General features: G+C 43.2%; 1 protein-coding gene across 2 annotated transcripts; it reads left to right on the top strand.

The window, feature by feature from the left end:
- Nucleotides 1–285: 285 nt before the first annotated feature.
- Nucleotides 286–13,591, top strand: tcf19l (transcription factor 19 (SC1), like). 2 transcript variants are annotated; one of them, XM_084920009.1, is made up of 6 exons: nucleotides 286–467; nucleotides 994–2,010; nucleotides 6,898–7,067; nucleotides 8,856–9,249; nucleotides 9,459–9,954; nucleotides 10,405–13,591. In XM_084920009.1, exons 2-6 carry the CDS (start codon nucleotides 1,740–1,742, stop codon nucleotides 10,742–10,744), a joined length of 1,671 nt encoding a protein of 556 aa, XP_084776135.1. In that variant the 5' UTR covers nucleotides 286–467; nucleotides 994–1,739; the 3' UTR covers nucleotides 10,745–13,591. The 2 variants fall into 2 exon arrangements, with proteins under 2 accessions (XP_084776135.1, XP_084776136.1); XM_084920010.1 differs by lacking the exon at nucleotides 286–467 and adding an exon at nucleotides 485–642.
- Nucleotides 13,592–21,534: the final 7,943 nt, after the last annotated feature.

Below are 21,534 nucleotides of genomic sequence, written 5' to 3'. Positions count from 1 at the left end.
TTGTTTGCTGTTTCTGTGTTTGAGTTTAACCCTCTTTTGTCTGTTAAACTTCTGTAAACTACTTTTACTGCTCACTGTGCGGCAGTTTGGCCTGTTGAGCTTGAGTAGGGTGGCTAGCCCAGCTGTGACACTTGCGTCGGGCCTCCCCCTCCGGCCGGGCCGCTCCTGCTCCCGCTGAAGGCGCCCTGGCCCGCAGCCAATCGGGGCGGGGCAGGACGTGACGTCGCTTCTCGCACAAGGAAGCTCCCGGAGTGGCGCGCCAAATTTCAAAGGACTTCCTCCTGGGAGGAAAGACGGCGAGAAGACCCACCGAAGTCCGGCAAACAGCGGCGACAGAATACCGCAGAAAAATAAAGCTAAGCCGGTGTTTTATGGGTGAAACCCCCCCGCTGAGCCGTGGAGTGAGTCAATCTGCGTGGGTCTGAGGATTTAAAGACATGAAGTCGGTGCGCAGCTTTGTCATTGTTGTAAGTGGCTGCTTTGACTTTCACTCCACCTACAAGGAACTAACGTCAGCTAGCTTCAGCCTGCTTCTGATCGGCAACCACTGCTTATCTTAAACCTCATTTTAACGCCAGGCAATCAGGGCTTCGTCAAATATGCGGATTTAAACGAGAATATATTGAGTTTTTATTTGAAAAAGTGAGTTTTTTGTGTGAATTTGTTTCGGTTTGTGTGCTTTGCTTTGTGTGCTGATCCCGTGATTGTCAAGGAGTCTGCAGGCAACTGATGCACGATGCAGCCACCTCTTAAAAAAGTGCAGCTGACAGGGTTTTTTCTGCTCTGCTGTACAGTTAACACGAGTGTGATATCCCCTTACTTAACCTGCTGCACCGTGTGATGTGACAAAAGGGTTTTTAAGCTTTTCTGTCCTCTCTAAGTGTCAGATAAGTTGTATTTCTCAGCTGTTTTTTTTCCTCCTTCAGACACTAAGTGGAGCAATTAAGAAAAAGCACCTTACATCTGAGTGACTTTTCTCTTGTTTTCTTTCAGATTAGACAGTCCCCAGCTGGTGCACCCTGTCAGGCTTCCCACATGTGAGTCGGCTCATGTCAATTGATGTCAGCGAGCCTGGGATTTTAATCTCCTCCACACACACAAACGCACACGCACAGAGATCAGGCCTCTGGTGACAGCTGCTCAAACCTGAAAAATATTAGTTTTCAAGCTAAAAGTCACACCTGTTACCACCAGGTTTACTTTTCCGGGGTTTAATATTTGCAGCACATTAGCGTGGGCTCGGTCCGCATCACAGCAGCTCTTTATTCTTGGGCCCACCGTCTTCTAGCCTCCACTCCACGGGGGATTTAGTCTGTTTAAACTGGGCCTCATAACAGAGTGCGGGAGCTCATTTCCACACTTCACCGGCTTATATGCTACTCTATATCCTCATTACTTATTCATGTATGCACAGGAGGACACAAGAAGACATCAGCTTTCCATACTAATGCAAACACCTGTTGCTCAAAGCGGCTGCACCTGTCTGTAACCTTCACACTCGCTGCTTTCTGGTGCATGTCAGGAATATTTTATCGTCAAGTATAGATCGCTGTTAGCTGTCAGTGCTCTTGGGTCGAACACAAATGGCTTCATTTTAGCTCTTCTTCACTAGCACAGGTTTGTTCAAAAATGGATCGTAACTTGCTCTAACTCAGGGCCTGTCACAGATCAGGGGTGGCCTCTGGGTGGGGCAGGTTGGGGGGGGGTTTCGTGGTGGCAGACAATCGCAGGCTTCAGCCATGCTGGCTGGGGTGCAGCCGTGCTTCCAGCTGCTTCGGATCGGGTCGTCTGCAGGCGAATCTGCCCGGGACCTGTACACCTTCAGGCCGGCGCAGAACCACTCGGTGTTCCGCTTGGGTCGAGCGGCGGAGCTGTGCGACGTCACACTGGACTCGCCGTCGGTGTCCCGCATCCACGCTGAGCTCGAAGCCGAGAGGGAGACGGGCGAAGGAGTCGAAGCTCAAGAGGAGGAAGGATGGAGGGTCCACATTAAGGACAGGAGCAGCCACGGTGAGACACGAGGGCTGAATCACACACACCCACACACACCATCACAGTCAACCTGAGATTCTCACACTGTCACACCCTCCCTCAGTCATTGTGGAAGAGAATGAGGTAAAAACACACCTGTTTACAGAAATAACACCACTTCTACTGAGAACGGAAGAAGTATTTTATTAAAGTCAGGTTGAAATGAGTGTGAAAACACATTTCAGTGAACTGACATGAAAAACAGTCCTCAAAAAATTCTAAAAATACAGTAAAAAATGTCCTTTAGTTTGAAACTTTGTCAATTCATTCAAAGTTATCAGCAGACGAGACTTCAGCACGTCTGCAGGACTCTCACTCAGCAGCCTTCAGAATGTGTCGCATCTTCTCTGGAAATATAAAAATCAAACCTTCAGTCTGAAATCTGAACTGAAACTAAACTGAAAAATAAATCCTAATTAACCCTCCCCTAAAGCTCTGTTGTGCACTCGAGCAGTGAAAACATTCTTCTTCTTATTTACCGACCGAATTATCAAAACGAAGTGAGCCATTACGCTCCTAAACACAGCTGTAGGCGTGCAGGTAAAGACTCGCGTGCATCACGAACAAAGAGCATCTCTGAAACCTCAACTTCAAAAACTTTTCTTATCTCTGCCCCCAGAACTTTTATTTTATCTGAACCGTTACAGTTACAGAATTGTTTCAGCCCACCGAGAAGCATTTTCTCCTTCCTGTTTGATTTGTTTAAAAACAAACAATCAAACTCAAATGAAAGCGTGTTGGTGATAAGGAATTAATTAAACTGTGCTCAGTTGTTCCTGATCTTTGACCCTGATTTAACCATCCATGCAAGTGTGAGCACGAAGCATGACGTTAGCTTCAAATGGATTGTGTACACGTTTTATTTGTAATTATAAATTGGAATGCATGTATTTCTCCTCTGGTCTGCAGTGCTGTAATTCCATCTGTTTTAAAGATGCTGCTTATTTCTGTGCTGTAACTGATCTAAATGGCAGTCCCACTGTTTGGTTTCAAAACACCAAAAAATTCGATAAAAAAAACAAATCAGCAGCCGTGTCCTTCTTACACAAATCCTGACCTGGTTCCTCAAAAACATCCACAAACCTTGTTGTGAGCAGTTTTGTGTAGGAACTGTTTACTACTCGGTTACACCTGCTAGCGTATCATTCTGAAGGAAGTAAATGTGTATTTAGCCGTGACGAGGGGCTCCTGCTAATGACAGCGTGACAGGATGTAAACACTGACGGGGTTGCTCCTCAGCTGTGCTGTAATGTTGGTGCGATGGTTTGTTGTTGTAGTTTTTAGAAAGCTAATTGTCCTAATATGAAATGATTTTAAACAAGCTCACGATTTGTAGATGTATTTGTTTATTTTGGGGTAACTGTGCATTCTGGAAAGAGACTTGGCTCCACTTTTGGTACCGTAAGACAAGTTGCCATCTGGTTCAGTTAAATTCAAGAGAAAGCAGCATCTCTACAGCAAACCAGCAGAAGATAAAATATGCATTTAATTTAGGGGAAAGTTCCTCTTTACACCTTAAACAAAGCATAACGTGTATCAGCTTTGAGGTGCGCCGTCAGAGAGATGAACTCTGAACTCTGGTGGAGCGCAGTGTAAGACACCTGACCTGTGAGTGTATGTTTCAACACCTGTTATAGGTGTTGATTAAAGAGCTCAGGCTTGGACTCTTTCTTCCAGAACCTCAGAGCAGTCCAGCGTTTGGAGGAGTTGCTGGATTTCTTCTTAGCAGCTGCTCTCGTTAAGCATCGTTTGTTCAGTCGTCTGCTCAGGTCTATCTGGAGATCTATGAATATGATCTAGAAGCAATTACCTCTAAAGGTCAGAGGTAAATGAGCATCCTTCTGTCTGGTCTTCTTCCTTCTAGCACTGACTTTTAGCCTGACATTCTCTTCAGCCAGCTTTCGTTTTCTTCTTCCTTGACGCATTTTTGTAAGTACGGCTCCCGGCAATCAACTCCGAGGCATACTTGACCACACTGCAAGAACACTTTTTACCCCATTTGTTTCAAAGGCCAGCCTGCATCACAAAGTGGTTTAATACAGCCTCTTTCCTGTTCGGCGCATTCTCGTCATTTTAGACACTTTACTATTTTTGAACAGGAGAGAGAAATTTCTAACTGAAGTTATGTTTTTGTAGGAAAATTCGAGCCAAACCACAGAATCTGTCTGAGAAGTCAGAAATCAAACAAGCATAAAATTCAACCACTGAAACAAATGTATCTGCTCAGGAATGCAATTAAATAATTTGGAATTTGACATCTTAACTAAATAAATAATGATGCGTGTTACTTTTTTGTAAAGCAGTATATTTGAAAATTCATGGATAACAGTAACAACAATGATGTTTTAGCATTGAAACGATGAACTGACCAGTACAGAAACAGAGTGATTTTGGTAATTACCAATACTGTGGTATAAACCTGACACTGGGTAGTGATAAATATGATAAATTTGTCAAGCTTCTGGTTGTCAACTCAAATATCTAATGAGCCAATCACACGGCAGCAATTTATTTAGTCACATACATGTGATCAAGTTGATCTGCTGAAGTTCAAGCTGAGCTTCGGGTGAAAGGTGATTTAAGTGACTTTGATGATGTTGGACATCAGAGGACGACAGACTGCTTCATACAAAGGAAACGGTAGCTTGGGACGCCACTATAAACAGGAAACTGAGGATACAGATCCAATGGGCTGTATCCTCAGAACTGCACAACAGAAGAGACTAGAAAGGGAAAGGATGACTCTATCCTGGCTCGTATCAGTCGTTGAGGCTGCTGGTGGAGATGTAACGGTGTAAGGGATATTTTCTCGGTGCACTTTGGGCTCCTTAGTACCCACCGAGCCTTCATTAAACACTACAGCTTACCTCAGTGTTGTTGCTGAACATGTCTATTCCTTTATGACAGCAGTGTGCCCATCATTTGATGGCTGCTTCCAGCAGAGTAATGCACCATGTCACAAAGCTCAAACTGGTTTCTTGAACATGACAATGAGTTCACTTTACTTGAATGGCCTCCACAATCACCAGCTCACCTTCAGGATGTGGTGGAACTGGAAATTCACAGTGATGTGCAGCAGCTGTGTGAAGCTGTCCTGTCAACATTGACCAATATGTCTGATTAATGTTTCCAGCACCTTGTTGAATTTGTACCACAAAGAAGGCAATTACTGGTATTAACGAGGTGTAGCTAATAAAGTGGCCACTGAATGTGCGTATGCATTGCTTCACACCATCCAGTGAGGTCGGAACACGTGATTCTATATTATTAACAGGATATATCTGATCAAAAGATTACCTTTGTTATTAAAATGTCAGAGTCTATGAATATCTGTGGCGGCGTTATCAGATGATGCCGACCGGTGTCACCAATGCAAAAATGCGCGCGGCTGTTCTGTGCAGCTGAACGGGCCGCAGGCTCGACGTATAAAAGAAATGTTACGCTTAAGAATAGAGGTGACAGAAAATATTTGATTAATTGTTCAGTTTTCAGACGGAAAATAAATTAAATGTCAGGCGTTTCATAAATGGATTAATCAGCGATGTCAGTTTACAAGCAAACATGCCAAACATGTCTCCGTTCCACCTCTTTTTCTACTTACAAATCATATTTGGTTTGATTAGAGCTGTTGGTCATACAAATAAAAAGAAAAAAAAAGTTTTATAAAATCCTGGCTGATTCTTTTAGCCCGGTAAAATAAAAGCTTTAACTATTGCGTATCCAAACAGTCTGAGCTGACACGAACAGATAGATGCATAGATTTCTGTCAGATGCCGTAATGCAGAAGCATCATCTTTCACTGAAAATGGACCGACTGTGTTTGCTGCAGGACCCCAAAAAGCCCATTCAGAGCCTGCAGAAAAGAAAAGAGCCATCAGCTTCAGCCTCAGTTAGAAATAATAGGACAGCCTGATGGATACAAAATTGTGCAAAAAGGGCACCACAAAAACAGGAGACATTTGGTTTGAAACTTAACAATACCTGCCGCCAGGTGCATTCTGCTGTGAATGAAGACAATTAACATGTTACGCGTTCACACGCCGGCTTTGAAAAGCATTCGCACCGAGGAGGTCCATTTCATTCGGTCTCAATGGGTCGTTCACAGCTGAGAGTGTGAAATGGACCAGTAAACTCAACTTTCAGGAGAACAAATAAAAGCAAATGTACAAACAGAAGAACCAAACAAAAAAATTCAGGAGTAATTCAGGACACAAGATAGAGTCTGAACCTCAGGTTGCTGAGAGTCGTCAGTGCAGTCTGAAGTAGACAGGAAGATGCACGGAGTGAGGAAGGGGGAGATTAAGAGTGAGAGTTGGGTCTTCATTCAGTCGCTGTCCGACAGGCTCAGGATCTAAACTGCACCCTCACTGCCTAATTTTTCAAGTAATTTCACAGTCTGTTTCCCACATTTTTCATTTTTGCTATTAAACTTACATTTTAGTATTCGCCCCGCATTTCTCATTTTGTGCTGTGCTGTCATGGCCCTTTGATTGCCTTGTAGCTTTCCAGCTCCTCAGTTCTGGGTCCATTTCGCAGACTGTTTTACATTTCTCCTAGATTCTGGAAGCTGTAAACACACAGTCACCGAATTACTTTATTTCAGGGCTCTGCTTGCATGATTTATTCTTTTTTTTTGCCCCTGTCAGATTCATATATTAAAAAGCTCTGTGAATATCTAGCCTCCGGTAACGTCGGCCTTCAGTTGTAAAACTGTTGCTCGTTTGTGTCTTCAGAGAGTTTCCCACTACTTTACATGTCAGTGTGACCTCCCTGAAACCTCTAAAACGTTTTATTTTGAGGGCTGATCTGTTCCCGGCAGTGTGTAGTTTAACATTTCTTCAAATCTTCTTGGTCTTGTGTTTCTAGGCACGTGGGTCAATGAAGTCCGCCTCCAGCCGGGCATACAGTGGGAGCTCTCAGACGGCGACACGCTGATCTTCGGAGGCCAGACTGATCCAGGGAACCCGGAGTTCTACTTCCTCTTCCAGAAGGTTAAAGTTCGCCCGCTGGACTTCGATGCAATCACGCTTCCAAAAGTAAGTCCGTGGTTTGGAATCAACTATTTACATTCAGTATGAAGCCAGACTCATGGTGACACTTTTCTTAAAAAATAAAGATATCGAAGGTTCGTGTTTCTCACCAAGTCTGGGGTTAAAGGATAAATCTGGACATGTTCTGTCTGCTGCATGACTAAATGCACCATGTGACACTGCTGATGTCCATATGTCAACATTACACAGTTCAGACATTCCTCAATATTATTTTTAGCAGTCTACATTGATTATACAGGAGGGAGAAACTTACTAATCGACAAGTCTAAAAGTACGAAAATTTAAAAACTCGAGCCAAGTTCAACAGACGAGGTTAAACAGTGAGTTTACAGATATTTTGTGTCTATTTCAGTCATTTTAAACCTTTCTTAAAAAGTTAAATTGTTCTGCTGGGCACATTTGTAAATTTGTAGCCTACAGAGCCACTGTTAACAATTCACTCCAGCATTAGATTAACTGGTGCTTGTAAATCAGCTGTAGGTGTATATAGTCGTGTGGCAGCCAGTCCAGAGTGTGCCGTCCTGATACCCTGTGACAGACGGGCTCCAGCTCCTCTGCAACCCTGAACTGGAAAAGCTTTTAAGAAAATGGGCGGATAGATTCGGGTAGTGGGCTCAAAGTCTTTTTCCAGCCTCTGTACTATGTTTGCTATTGTCTGCAAATGTTAGAGGATTTCTGAATGAATAGTTTGCAGTAACATTAACGGTAGAATGACGGCCTCAGAATTGTGGTGCCCATGGATCTGTAAGCTTGTGTGCTTGCTCTGATTCTCCTTTATGCTAAAAATACAACAAAAATTCCTAAAAGTTACATCTGAGTCTCGTTTTCTTAATGCACGTAAGAATCAGATTCTGTACCACCAGCAGCCTTCTTTGCTTGCAGGCTAACGTCCCCCAAGCAAAAGATCACGTGACCCATGATGTAGGCTACCAAAGGAGCAGCATTAATGTAGCGGCTGTATGGGGGGAAGAAAACTAATATTCCCCAGTTGCGATAAGGACATTAATTTTAGATGCTTGTCAGAGACTGTTATTATAGGTTCTTGATTTGGTCCCTCACAGCCCTGCTGCTCTAAATACTCAATAGGAAACCAAATGTCTTTCAACAAATGCACTTTATGTGCTTCTGTTTGAGGAATTTGTTAGAAATTACAGTGACCGTCTGCTTAAGATGGGATTTCTTACAAAGATGAAAGATGTCAGTGCTTTTTAAATTGTTATCTTTGGTCTGAGTGCCACAGACAGGTGAGTCGATACAGAAACTAATAAAAGGACTAACATGCCTTTTTCTACCTTCTTTTTTTTCCTGTAATATGTTGACAGTAATGAAAATGTTGATGTCGACTCTACCCTGTAATTTTCATCCCACTCGTGTGTCAAAGTGTGTGCAGCCTTCGTTCATTAGGTGGTGCTGGGCACTATTTGTATTCAGAATGCCAATAAAAATGTACCACAATGTCTGGTAAACAAGAACAAGCCCACAGAAAATCCCCAAAGCATTTTATCTATGAAGACATGGAGGCATACTCTCACTAAATGAAATTTGAAGATTAAATCATGTGCAATCGTACTTTTCTACTTCAATTAAAAAAGTGCTGATGCATGAGGTTGATTTGCAGCAAGAGGCAGAAACAGATTTATTATCTCAAAGGTGCCATGACTTTTCTGGAAAGAAATGCATCAGCCAGACAAATTAGACTCGCACCTCTGGATATTGACATTTGGCCTACGCTTCGTGAAGGTTTAAATGAAATATTTATATCTGGTTTCCTAGGCGGGAACCTTCTCGTCCGACTTGCAGAACAGGATTAGGACCAGCTTGGACCGCAAGGTAGCTGCCAACCTGGACCTTTCGAAGCTGTCCATCAACAGAGCCACGGTCATCCTCAACTCCATCGGCAGCCTGAGCAAGATGAAGGGCAGCGCCTGGACCTTCAAGAGGAGCCACAGCCACGAGGGAACAGTCTCTGACCCCGGCACCTCGACCTCGCCTCCTCTTGCCGTGGGCTTTTCCTCCCTGCTCCCACACTCCACTCCTCCATCATTCACCTCTGCAGCTTCACTGCCTCAAACGAAGGCCCTCCCGCAGACCTCCAGGAGCAGGAGGAAGTCGGCTCACACGGTGCTGCTGGAGGACGACAGCTCAGACGAGCCCAGAAGTCGAGGAGGTAAAGCACAGCGGCGTGCTGCAGAATGACACTGCTCACTTTCTGGAGCTTTTTGACATGAAGCTGCAGATTTTTACCATGAAATTGTTTTTTTGGTTTCTTTTCAAGGATTTTACTTGCAAAAAAAAAGGAGGGAAAAGAACAAATTAGTGTTGTGGTTAGCTTCTTTCTCCACTTACATTACCTTGCTCTCTTTCCGTTGATCTTAGTTTTGGCAGGAGTTGTGGAGGATGGACAGAGAGCCCGGGGGAAGAAGAGGCGGAGGCTCTACAAGTCTGAATCTGAAGGTTTCAGCTCGCCGCCTCCTCCTCAGCTGCAGCCCAAAACTCACAGCGACATCCGCAGGCCGCTGGAGGCCAAGCCCTTCCCCGTCGGTATCCGGACCATCGGCAGCTTCCACGGAGCCATGACAAACAGCAGACTCAACGAGCACCTCTTCCAGGCATCCTTCACAAGCAAACAAGAGGCGGAGAAGGTGAACCGAGTCAAGACGGTGGTGCACGGAAACATCGCGGCCTTCCGCCAGCAGAAGCCTGCCCATTGCTCCCCGACCGCAGCGAGAGGGAGGCGGAGGGCCAACAGCTCCCCTGTATTCTCCCCGTTGGTGGTGGGAGGGGAGAACTACAACCTGGCCTCGCCGTCTGTGAGGATCCGCACAGACGAGAGAGTTGGCGTGCAGTTCAACCGATTTCATCATCCAACAGGGTGAGTTTGGAAGGTTTCTCTAAAAAATCTCTACAAAGCACAGCCCTATATGATTTTCTGTCATATATACAAACTGTACAATGTTGGAGCTTCATATTAAACAAGGCCTGAAGCTCCTCTGTGAGGCACAAGCTCAGGATTCAGACCAGATGCCCAAACCTGTTGTTTGTAAAGGACAACCAGTCAGAAAACCCTTTCTTTCCCTCGGTTCTGACTTTGTTAAACTCTTTTCTGTGAGGTTTTGGTGCCAATCGCTGCTTCAAAGTCAGATCAGCTATGACATGTTAGTTTAGTAAATGATGCACATCTCTGGCCTACCCTGCAGCTGTAACTTGAGCATGGAGTGGCAACAGTTTAAAAAACAAACAAACATATTTGTTCCTCCTTTTTTTTGTGATGTCACCTTCAATCCTTCTCATTTCTTCCTGTTTATGTTTTCCTTCCTTGAAGTAAGCGACGCGGCCGCCCCAGGAAACACCCCCTCCCCCCACGGCCTTCCCTGCCCTCTCCATCCTCCTCGTCTTCATCCTCTACCTCCTCGGCCTCCTCCTCCTCCGGCTCCTCCTCTTCCTCCTCGGACGAGGACGAAGACGACGAGGAAGAGGACGACGTGATGGTTGGCACGGTGGAGCCGTGCGCGGCGCCGCGGTGCCGGCTGCCCCAGCAGGACACGGTGCAGTGGATCCAGTGTGACGTGTGCGACGCCTGGTACCACATAGACTGTCTGCACGTCGACCGCAAGAAACTCCTGATGGACCCCAACGCTGACTTCCACTGCGGCTGTCGCTGACGGCAGGGAAGCCAAATTCTGGATGATTAAATGAAATCAAAAGCCTCACTTTGAACTTTAAAGCTGACACTTTCCCCTCCTTAAACGCTTCTTTTCCTTCAGTCATAAAGTGGAAATTAAGATTTTTGCCTTTGAAGACAGGCTGCGACTTCTAATGACCGCTGAGCCGCTCTGCACGAGCATGCGGCGCTTTTCTCTCGCCTCAAACACGGCTGTTAATTCAAGAAAAGAATTTCCTTTGATATTTTTTACATCCTGATTTTACAAAGTTTGAGCATTTGTGACCCGACAGTAACAGAGTTACTCTCCACGAACCTGGAGCCCACTCAGCCTCAGAGCTTAGGCTTTTGGAGAAGGAGGCAAAACTCTAATGAAATGTCTCAGTTTGGATTTCATTATGGCTTCGACTGCCTGGAGAGGCGCAATCAGAGCAGGAAAACACAATGTTTGAGCACATCCCCAGCGTGGCTGTCCAGGGAGCGAACTGCATTCAGGAAAATTCAGGCCATTGCTGGATTCTATAAAAAGCTCTTTAACGTCCTAAATCTTGTTCCGCTGCCACCTTCACAATTTCAAAGCCATTAAAAAAAATGTTGCTTGGTAATCAGACTTCATTAGAGATTTGAGTGCGGCTTTCTTGAGTGGTAGCTGCTGTGTAGGAGTAGATCTGTAATCATTCGACGTGAAATGCCAAGAAATGTGTCAGCAGACTCGTGTTGACGCTGCTGATGAGAAGTGCTCCTGGGATGCTAATCAAATGTTTGAAGGCACTTCTGCAGCAGCAGCAGCTGGTTTCTGGGATGTTTGTGACTGAGTGCAGGCTGGCAGTGTGGCTGCTGCTGAAGGCAGGACTCATTACCAGTCAGATGTCATGTCGTATAATCCGCTGATGTAACAGGAAAAAACAGACTCATAAAAATGATCTCGTCGCCTCTGACTGGTGGGATGAGTTTTGATGTCACAGATGATTTTTAGGGTCGTCTCTTCAGCTCTGCTTCCACCTTCAAGAGACTCTTCACACTACTGAACTCTGGGGCCAAAATGGGTGCTTCAGTCCTGAGTGAAAAGTACTGGACCTGACTGAACTGTCTCTGAACAGCACAAATCTTCACTTCGGTGCTGCGTGTGAGTATGAAATCAAAGTGTGGAACGCCAAAATCTTTCTCAAGCACCTTGCTTTTTATTTAATTCCAAATTTCTACATGTTCTGGCTCATCTGGAGTGGAAACGTCCTCTTTTTCCCACTCAAATCTGCTCCACTCTTACAGTCTTTATAGTGGCTCCATCTCTGTTCACATGAGATATGATAGTGTTGTAATGAAAAGTCTGTGCTGGTGTTTTATGTGTTTTTTTCCCTTTTATTGTACCACAATGGGAGCGCTGCAGCGAGCTTAAACTGGGAGAATATGTGGAAAATTTCATTTTTTTTGAGCAATAACATCAAAAACGGGATGATAAAAAAAAACAAAAAACAGAAATATATATATATTACATGCTAATGTCGATAAAGGTTGACGTGGACTGCAACATTGATTGCTTGCAGTTCACTTAACCTGGATTTTCTCAGTTTCACTGGTGCTTGGACACTGACACAGCCTCTCCTGCTGCTTTGCTAATTGTCAGAAATCCAGCAGATGGTTGAGGGAAAAATATATTTGTGTGTATATATATATATATATATATATATATATATTAAAAAACTCTGTGCACTGATTTATCACTTCATTCTCAATTCAGTGGATTAGTTAAAAAAGAAATCCAAGAATCTTAATGTACGCAAACTGTTTTTAGTAGTTTGAGTATTTTTGTCCGTTTTAATGTTCAACAACATATCACAATAAAATGAGTTTCTGAAAGACCTGAGGTTTTTTCACGCTGCTGCAATAATACAATATTAGTTATATACAAATTAACAATATGACCTCGTGTGAAATGCAAGGTTTTTGTTTAACAGTCTTAAAAATAAAAGGTTTGTTCTTTCTCTGCAGATCTTCAGTCAGTTTTGCTTTCTGGGGTCTTAAATTGAGTTTGTTTGCAGTTTTCTTCCCCAGTAAAGATGGAAGTGTCACATTCTCTCTCTCTTGATATTTAAACATCTGTTTACGCCTTCATGGCTTCTCTTACATGTGTGCTGTCTCCACCACATCACTCGCTGCTGTTCGGCGTCGTGCTGCTCTGATAACGGCACCTTGGCTTGCACCTGTTTTTCGCTTTCATGTGGCTCACCAGACAGTTAGAGGTGTCTTTAAAAGGATGCTTGTGTGACCCTCGCAGTTACAACTGTTTTAAAATGAGCTGTCAGTGAGGGCGTGAAATTGTGTAATTGCTGAGAAGTTAAAACGGGCAGTGTGACACAGACTGTAAGAACCTCCTAACGAAACCTGTGACATGTGAAAACCCAGAAGAGGCAGTTTTTCAAGTTTAAATTACTTAAATAGAGACTCAAAATGTGGCAACAATGAAAGTGTCGACTGAAGACACTTTTAATCTTTCTCTTCTTCTTTGAAAGCAGCTCATGGAAAAGGTGAAAATGAAGCAGACACAATTCCCCTCATAGATTTTAAAATTTACTCTAATGTATGACCGATGTGCTGTTGTACTGTAACTAATGTAATGTGACTAATTGTTGCCTTTACAGCGAAACCTTCCTGATGTAAGTTTGTTGCAAGTTTTGTGCAAACATTGCACTTTTAGGTTTATTTTTAGGGAAATCTGTTTCCTTTGACGTGCGGTGCTTTTTACGGCTGTTACTGCGCACGTTTTCACGGTGAAGCAGCTTTAGAGACGAGTGCCTTCTCTTTAATATAATGGACCCAGTGTTGCTAAACAGACCCCTTAGCGACTTTTTTTCTAAAAAAAAGTCGCTAAAAAGGAGGAGCAGGGTTGGAATTGTGACATTAAAAAAAACAATAATTGCTAAAAGAAATTTAATTTGTAGTTCTAAATAAACTCTAAATGCATTTAGGACGTTTTTTACTCACTTTGTCTCTTCCACGATGTTATTTCTCTCTCCAACAACATAGGTTACAGTTAGATTAGCATGACCAATTATGCAAATTAGGTGATGACGTCATGTAGCGACTTTTAGGACAACCAATAGCGATTTTCCTTACTGAGGAGTTGGCAACACTGAATGGACCTAGATGGCCTTTGCCTCGCAGTGCTCACTGCAGCGAAAATTCAATTCGAAGAACTCCGCGTGAAATCATAAACCAGTTACTCTGGGAAAAATCCACAGACGTTGTCACGAGCCGTTTCATGCAGAACTTCTTTTATCCTGCTGAACTACATCCAAGCATGCGGCTGACTGTCATTACGGCCCACAACACGGGGGTACCTCTAATATTTACATCCTGTTGAGCCATCTCAAGGACGAGCCTTTTGTTGTGCATATTTTTGCACAGTCGTGGTCAGCGGATGTATTTCTATAGAAAGAAAATAGTTCCCGTATGAAGCTGCTCACAGCACACAGTGTGGATTTGTTTGAAGGAGCTGTAAAGGGACGTTGGTGTATTTTGGTGCTGTGAGCCATCAATAACTGACGCTACAGGCCAGAGGAGAGATGCTTAAACCGGATTTTGGCGTTGACTGTTCCCGAGGCTTCAGTAGTTCAGCTCGGATTCATCGCATCTTTCAGATCCGCAGCAAAATGCTCTGATTCAGTTTCTGAGTGACGTTTATATGAAAAACTAAAGGATGAAAGATGAATTCTTGATTTGACTCATTTGGGAATCCTTTTTAGACAAGCAGAATAAAAAGGGAATAGGAGATAACATCAAGTACAATTAGGAGCTCAGCTCTTTGCCACCGATGATATTTTAGCACAATCAAAATAGGAGTTCTTTAAATATTCAGTGTTTACTTCCAACATTATTCTTTTTTTGTTAGCGTCTCTTCGGTGGAACAACAATCGCCTTCATAAAGGTTTAATGTGAAAATAAAACTTCCCGCCTCGGTTTCTTCTCTGTGGTCAGGAAGCAAACATCATCAAAGCCACGAGGGAGCCGCATAAGTGGCTGTTTAATAAATTAGCCTCGCGTATGCTAAACACATCAGAATCAGTCCTTTATTTTTTCCATTTGTGGTGCGTCGCAGATAAACACGTCGCTCGTATCGCCTTTCAAGGCTTTCGCAGATTAAATGAAGTTTGTAGCAGGCAGACTTTCTGATCATTACGCCGCTGTGGTCGCCTCATTGTGCTCAGTGTTTCCTTCGTGCCATCTGCTAAAACTGCAGCACAATCAGGCGCTGGCTTTTTCCCCCCTTTTCTTTAAATTGAGTTAATTCTGGACTGGACTCTTGAGGTGAAGCTCCATTAGCAGTGAGTGCAGATGTACTCAATCAAAAGCATTGTTTTGCATTACACAAACTGGTTCGTATGAGAGCTTCACAGTCCTGTTTTACGCTTTTACCCTGCCTTCACTTTAATGATCACATTAAAATACGGAACGGTTTGACTTTGTTTTCTGTCGTTCTACAGAGTTAAACCATTTGTCATTATTCTCTGAGATGCCGTTGACATCAAAGTTAGCTGGAAAGAAATAAAGAAAATTCACAAAATCATGTTTGCATTGTCTGTTTTATCTTAACAGGCTCGACTTTTTTCATGTTCCCACAGAAATCTTTCCCCTTTCTTTTGGGAAGAAAGAGGCTGTGATCTGAAACACATTTGGTTTATTATAAATTCTTATGCATCCGGCTCAAGTCGTGACTGATGAAACATTGATATTAGGAATTTACATTTTGTTTTCCTCCGGTCTTTTGTGTTGTTAGAAGGAAAAAAGGAAAAACTTCTGATCTCAAGCAGAGATGTGAAATATGTGGTTATTATTTTCATTGTTGTTGTTTCCTCTGAAACAACAATAGAGTGCGATTCAACACACAAAGGAAACATCCTCATAATTGAAGCCCATTATCTCACATATTTTAATTTTTTTTGTTGCTTTGCTTCATAATAGAGGGGGTCTTATCTGAGCTACCCATGCATGAAGTTACATTTATTCGCAGAATTACTGCTTACAGTGACGCCGGTTTGGTGGCTCAGATGAGATGAACGTGAAACGTAGGCAAACATACACACGGGTATTTAAATATTTGTGATGTACAGCACAAGGATCCAGAGTGTTTGGCACCATCACAGGAAGTTAGCTCTGGATTTCAGCCTCCAGGTCCTCAGGCTTCCTCCCGCTGTAAGGTTATTGGTGAATCTGGGGAGGCTGGGGATCCATTTACTCCTAAAGACCAAGGATGAGCTAAAGGACAGACCAGTGTGAAGTGTTGGGTCAACATGTATTATCAGTGCTCTGTATCGGTGATTGTCCACTGAATGGGTCGTGAACCTTTTTTCCCAAAGAATATTCCCTCACACTTGATGATGGTGGTGGAATGCCAAACTCATTTTACCTCACAGGCCACATGCAGACAACACTCCCCTCTCTGTCTGTGTAAATGCCTTTAAGTAAACATTTAACTCCCAATTTTTCTGAATATAAGAAAAAAAAGTGCAATTTTAACACAATGTCTCAGATTTTCTACACGACAAATGTGTAAAATTACAGAATAAGTCCTGATAGCTCATTGCCCGGGCTTTTCTGTTCTGGTTAATTTACTTAATTTATTTGAAATTAAAAACCTTCAAAATCTATGTCCTCTTTCACATTTTCCAAAAATTTTCAGTTGGCCAGTTCAGAGTCTTTGCCTGGCTGATTCTGGCCTCAGGGCCTTATGTTTGACACCCACGGTGTAACACATTGATTCTACAATGGCCATGACCCACACCGACTCTCCAAAAAATATTTCACCGGTCAGCCTTTAGCTTTGAGGATTCGCCATGGTATCGTTCCGACAACTTTATGCAATATCACAAGTTTTATTTCTGTCCAGAGTTGCATTAATTTTTCACCAAGATCTTCTATTGATGGTGGATGAGTCAGAGCGCTGTACAAAGCCTTCCCCAGCACATCACAAAGCTCCTCACTGGAGTTAAATTCTGGACTCTGTGGCGGCCAATCTGTGCATGAAAATAATGTATCATCCTCCTTGAACCACTCAGGGAAGGAAGAAAATCCACTGAAGCAAAAACCTGGTCATTTAGTAACATCGCTGAAGCCAGACCTCCAATCCAGTGGAAATGGGATTGGAGGCTTATTTAAATTGAGGTGGTGAATGTTGATTTTTTTCCCCCTTTTGTGAGGATTTTGTGATTAACAGCATTTCCATATATTCAGTGTGCATATAAAGACACTGCCATAATAGAAAAAAATGCTTCCAGCTGGAAAGAGTTGGCCATTACATGTCTTTGAAGGAAGAAGTGAACCCAAACCATAGCAGACAGAAAAATGTCCCCTCAAAGCGTAACCTTCCACATGTCCCCTTTTGTGGTATCCTACAGAAACATGTTTAAGGAGGAGTTCAACATATAAAATCCCTCTAAGAGTCAGTGAGTGGCAATCACCACAACCTCAAGCATGTAGGACCAAGACTGTGGTTTGGGGAAGTCCTTATTGAGGATCGACGGTGGTTTCCGGGTCAGGCAGATCCTCCTGGTGCCACCGAGACGGGGCGATAAACCGAGAAAGGAGGAGGGAAGCTGGGGCATGGAAACGACAACAAACTGGCATTGAAGTAAACTATCTCCATATGAATCCTCATCAAACAGTAGAGAAACAAATGCACACCTGCTATACATGATTGCATGATTATGCAGTCAGCCAGTTGTGCAGCCGGAGTGACACAGATATAATCGTGCATTATTGCAGAATTGTTTTGTCACAAGTTTATCCATCCAGTCAGCTAAGAGCAGAGTGGTGGGGCTGCAGTGGCTACACTCACACCAAACACTCACAGTGGAAGTCTGGAAATAAAGCCAAGCCTGATGAATGTTTTCTTCAACAGCATTAATCCACGGATCCAACCTGTCTCGTGTCAACAGTCCAGACTGGCGGTGTAATGATGTGGGGAAGGTTTTCCTGGCATGCTTTGTGCCCGTTGAGACCAATAAATCATCATTTTAAAGCCACAGCCAATTCTGAGGATTGCTGCTGACCAGGTGCATCCCTTTATGGCTCCGGTCCCATCTCCTGAAGGATGCTTTCAGCATAATGATGCGCCATGTCACACAGGAAAGTTCAATGGCCTCGTCAGTCTCCAGATCAGAATCCATTAGAACACCTCTGGGGGGATGGGAGAAATTGGATCATTCTCCAGTGGGTCACACAAAATGAATTCACAGATGCCACAAAGAGGTGCGGCAGCTTTGAAAGCAGTGGGAGGCCCTGCACGGTTTGATGATCCTACTAAAAGAGCTCAGTGAGTCTAAATTTGCTTGGGGAGTTGAAATAAATGTAAATCATCAATATATGTAAACAGCCTTTCATTATACTGCGTGATCCACTTCAATAGACTACTCCCAAAGTTCAGCCTCACCATTCACACAAAGATGGACTCAGCAGAGGGACCTCAGTAGCTTGTAAACAAACACATCAATCAGTGTAGCTGCAAAACTCCACTGCAAACTGTCACAAGGACACACACAGCGCAGAAAGTCGTGAGAAACGGTTTACAGTTACAGCTTTGGAGCCAGAGACATCTTTTCCATTTTACATGACTTTGTGTGGAACAGTGGTGAGCCTTAAACATAAACTGCGTGTTGTTTCCCCGTATCAGTCAACACATCAGAAACCAGGATACTTATGAGCAAAATGAGCTGTCACACCCGCCTGCTGGTGTTTTGTTGTGACAATCCACGTAACAAGGACATGAAAGATTAGTTATGTCCTCTTCTACGGTACGGCTGCAGGAGAGGGTGCTCAGATTTGTTTGCATTTTTCATTGGTCACAAAGCTTTTTGTAATCTCTTCTCATTCCAGGTGTTGACTCTTCACTCGTTAACCTCAAACTAATTGAATTTGCTGCACAAGCCGACTTTAGGAACACTTAAAGTCTGTTGTTTCACCATTAGTCTGTGTTGTTTGTCAGTTATAAAGCTCTTCTAAGACCACAGTTTCTGTCTGACTTATCAAAAACACCTGCTGATTCGAGAGTTTGACTATTGCTCTGTAAAGAGCCATCATATGGTGCCAACTTGAATTCACATAATCCATCATTTTACAAAAGAAACCATGCACTGATTTTCAAATAGAACTGAAAATAATGACCTCATCTATATTTGAAGCTAATAAGAGACATTAACAAGGACATGCAATGATGTAATGCAAAAACTGAGTCAACTAATGGAGTCAGTTCTAATAAAATGTCCTTGAGTATTTTTAAGATTGTGATAAGTGGATGATGAAAATAAAAATGAAAGTTTTCCTGTTAAATGGAAGTGAAAGGTTTTTTCTAATGTCACCATGCAAAGAGGCAGTAATAGAGCACACACGCACACACGCACACACACGCACACGTTATGAAATCACTTTATGCATCACTCAGCTTATTCGTAGCTCACGACTCCAAAAAACCTATTATGCGCTCATAGGCCAGTGGGCAGATGGAGAGGCGATGGAGAGATTATGGAGCTGAAATGTCCACTGCCTTGACCTGCAAAGATGGAGGGAGACAATTACATTTGTCTGAACTGTTTCCATAGCAACATTTTCCCTCTCTCTCCCTCTCTTTCTCTCTATTCCTTCTTATTTATTTATTTATTGGAAATTGAAGAGTTGCAGGAAATCAGTCAGCCTTCCATCCTTTAATAAGCGCCGACACCTTCTTTGCCTCGATGATGCATGGCGCGAGGCAGAGGTCGCACAGCTGATCTGCTCATTTGAAACTGTGGTGGAGGGAGTGGAGGCGCATGTGTGTACGCTGGATCCAAATCAGTAATAAGCGAGTGCGCTCCCATTGTGTTTTGAAGCTGGCAAAAAGGAGAGGTCACGTCGAGATGAAAGCAGAAGCAGAAACTGTAAAGTCCATATTCCTCTTCCAGCAGTTTTCCAGCCTGTCTCTCATGCTCACTCACACGGTCATTTTCCCTCTCTCGGTCATCAGAGCACAGCAGAAACAAGCCAGCACTCCTGGGCTCTGGGTTGAATGTAATGCTGGTATTGTGAGATTCTGCTCCTACACTGATAGTGCAGTGTCACTCTGACTTGTAGTGCAGGTAGATTGCACCATTTCTACTGGATTCAAATCAAATCCATGAAAGAAAAGTGCTTAAAATGTAAAAGTTTTCAGCCTTTTTTTGTTCGCCAAGAGTCAGAAACTGTTGCTTTTCAAAGTCACCGGTGTTTCTAAATTATGAAGAAGGTGTCATTTGGCATCAGCGTGTAAGCACTTCAGATTCAGACAATAATGAGATGGGTGTCTCACTCTCAAAACATCATGTATGCTTGTAAAAGACCCCATTGTGTCACACTAAAAAGCAGTGAGTAAGCATTGTTTTTCAAAGTGCAACTAACATCTATACTTCAATTCAGACTGTGTTTTAGCCTAAACTCTGATCTTTTCTTAAACTTTTTTGGTTTTTGCTTCCTAATTCTAACCAGCGAGTGAAAGCGACAATGTTGATTGGCTGACTTGACCAACGTCTGACACCCCCAGTTTTCTAAAGCCACAAGTTATTTCTGGCCAGGTGTGAAAACAGACATGCTGAAGAAATCATGTGTGTAATTTGAAGACAGCAGCAATCAGAGTGGTGGGTTTTGATGCTGTGGGATGAGAATGTTTTGGATTTTAATAAACATTTACATTTGCAACATTAATGCAAAAATGGACACGAAGTACATTAGTCTAAAGATTTTTTGTAACTCTGATTAGTCTCAGAATATATAAAACTGGCTACACATACACTTACTTTTACAATATAGATGTACTGAATCCAAAGAAATGCCATAATGTTGCAGATTTTATTTATACAGAAGAGATGTGAGAGTAATGAAAAAAGAGCAAAGTTATCATATAGGTACAGAGCTTAAGAGGTACTTCACTGATTTTGTTTTGCATGGGGAATCTTTGAGAGGCTTTTTTTAATGCCTCGTCTGAGTATGCCAACTGTATGGGTGTGGAAAAAACATCACAGAAGCCCCTTTGAAGCTCTCAAATGCAGCCGAGATAAAATATAATCCTTTCTGCTTATAAGCAAAGCATCTCGCAGCAGTCGTTTAAAACACCGCTTCTTTCAAACACCACACCTTCAGTTTTGCATGCAGGCTTTCAGTCAAAAAGCAAACTACTCTGATGGCATCATCTTTATGATTTTTCATATTATAGCCTACAGCTACTGTCTTGGTTTGAGTGGCAGAGCAAAACCAGCTTCAGTGTGTAAAATCAGTGAAAAGCTCCAGGCGTTTGAATTTTTTAAAAGTGAGCTTCATAACAAAACAGCCAGACCAGCTAACAAATACCAAACTGGTGCAACTCCAAGGCAGCCTCTTCTTCTTAGATTTTCATTGTCGTTTCCTTGCAGACCAGCAGGGGGCAGTGCTGTCCTGGCGCGCTCCAGCGGACACCCACAGAGGAGCGTTAAAGCAGGCAGCAGAGGACGAACACAGAAACAATGTGTGGAGCCACTCCCTGCACATTACACCCAGAATGGAAATCATAGTTTTCATTATTCCTCTCAGAGAGTGCAGCTGATGGCATTTTGAACGTTTGTGAGTGTGGGTGGAGTGAGCAGTGGGAGGTGTTGGGAGGGAGGGAGGTGGGTGAAGGTTGTATCTAAATGTTTTAATGGATCACAGAGTTCAACTTACTGCCATTGTCTCTTCATTCAGATGATGCTAAACAGACGCTGCTGGAGCCGCTTTAGCTCGCCTGCGTGTTTTCATTTGGTTTATATCGGAGCTGAT

Source organism: Perissodus microlepis, chromosome 22 (genome assembly GCF_051167445.1).
Source record: "Perissodus microlepis isolate ML-2025 ecotype Zambia chromosome 22, ASM5116744v1, whole genome shotgun sequence".
Taxonomy (NCBI): domain Eukaryota; kingdom Metazoa; phylum Chordata; class Actinopteri; order Cichliformes; family Cichlidae; genus Perissodus; species Perissodus microlepis.
This window is presented reverse-complemented; position numbering and strand designations above follow the sequence as displayed.

What these genes read in the sequence shown, in the direction of transcription:
- tcf19l (XM_084920009.1), top strand. Translation starts at nt 1,740, where the DNA reads ATGCTGGCTGGGGTGCAGCCGTGCTTCCAGCTGCTTCGGATCGGGTCG. An exon ending in ATGCAATCACGCTTCCAAAA is followed by an intron (nt 7,068 to 8,855) that starts GTAAGTCCGTGG and finishes CTGGTTTCCTAG; the next exon opens with GCGGGAACCTTCTCGTCCGA. An exon ending in CGAGCCCAGAAGTCGAGGAG is followed by an intron (nt 9,250 to 9,458) that starts GTAAAGCACAGC and finishes CGTTGATCTTAG; the next exon opens with TTTTGGCAGGAGTTGTGGAG.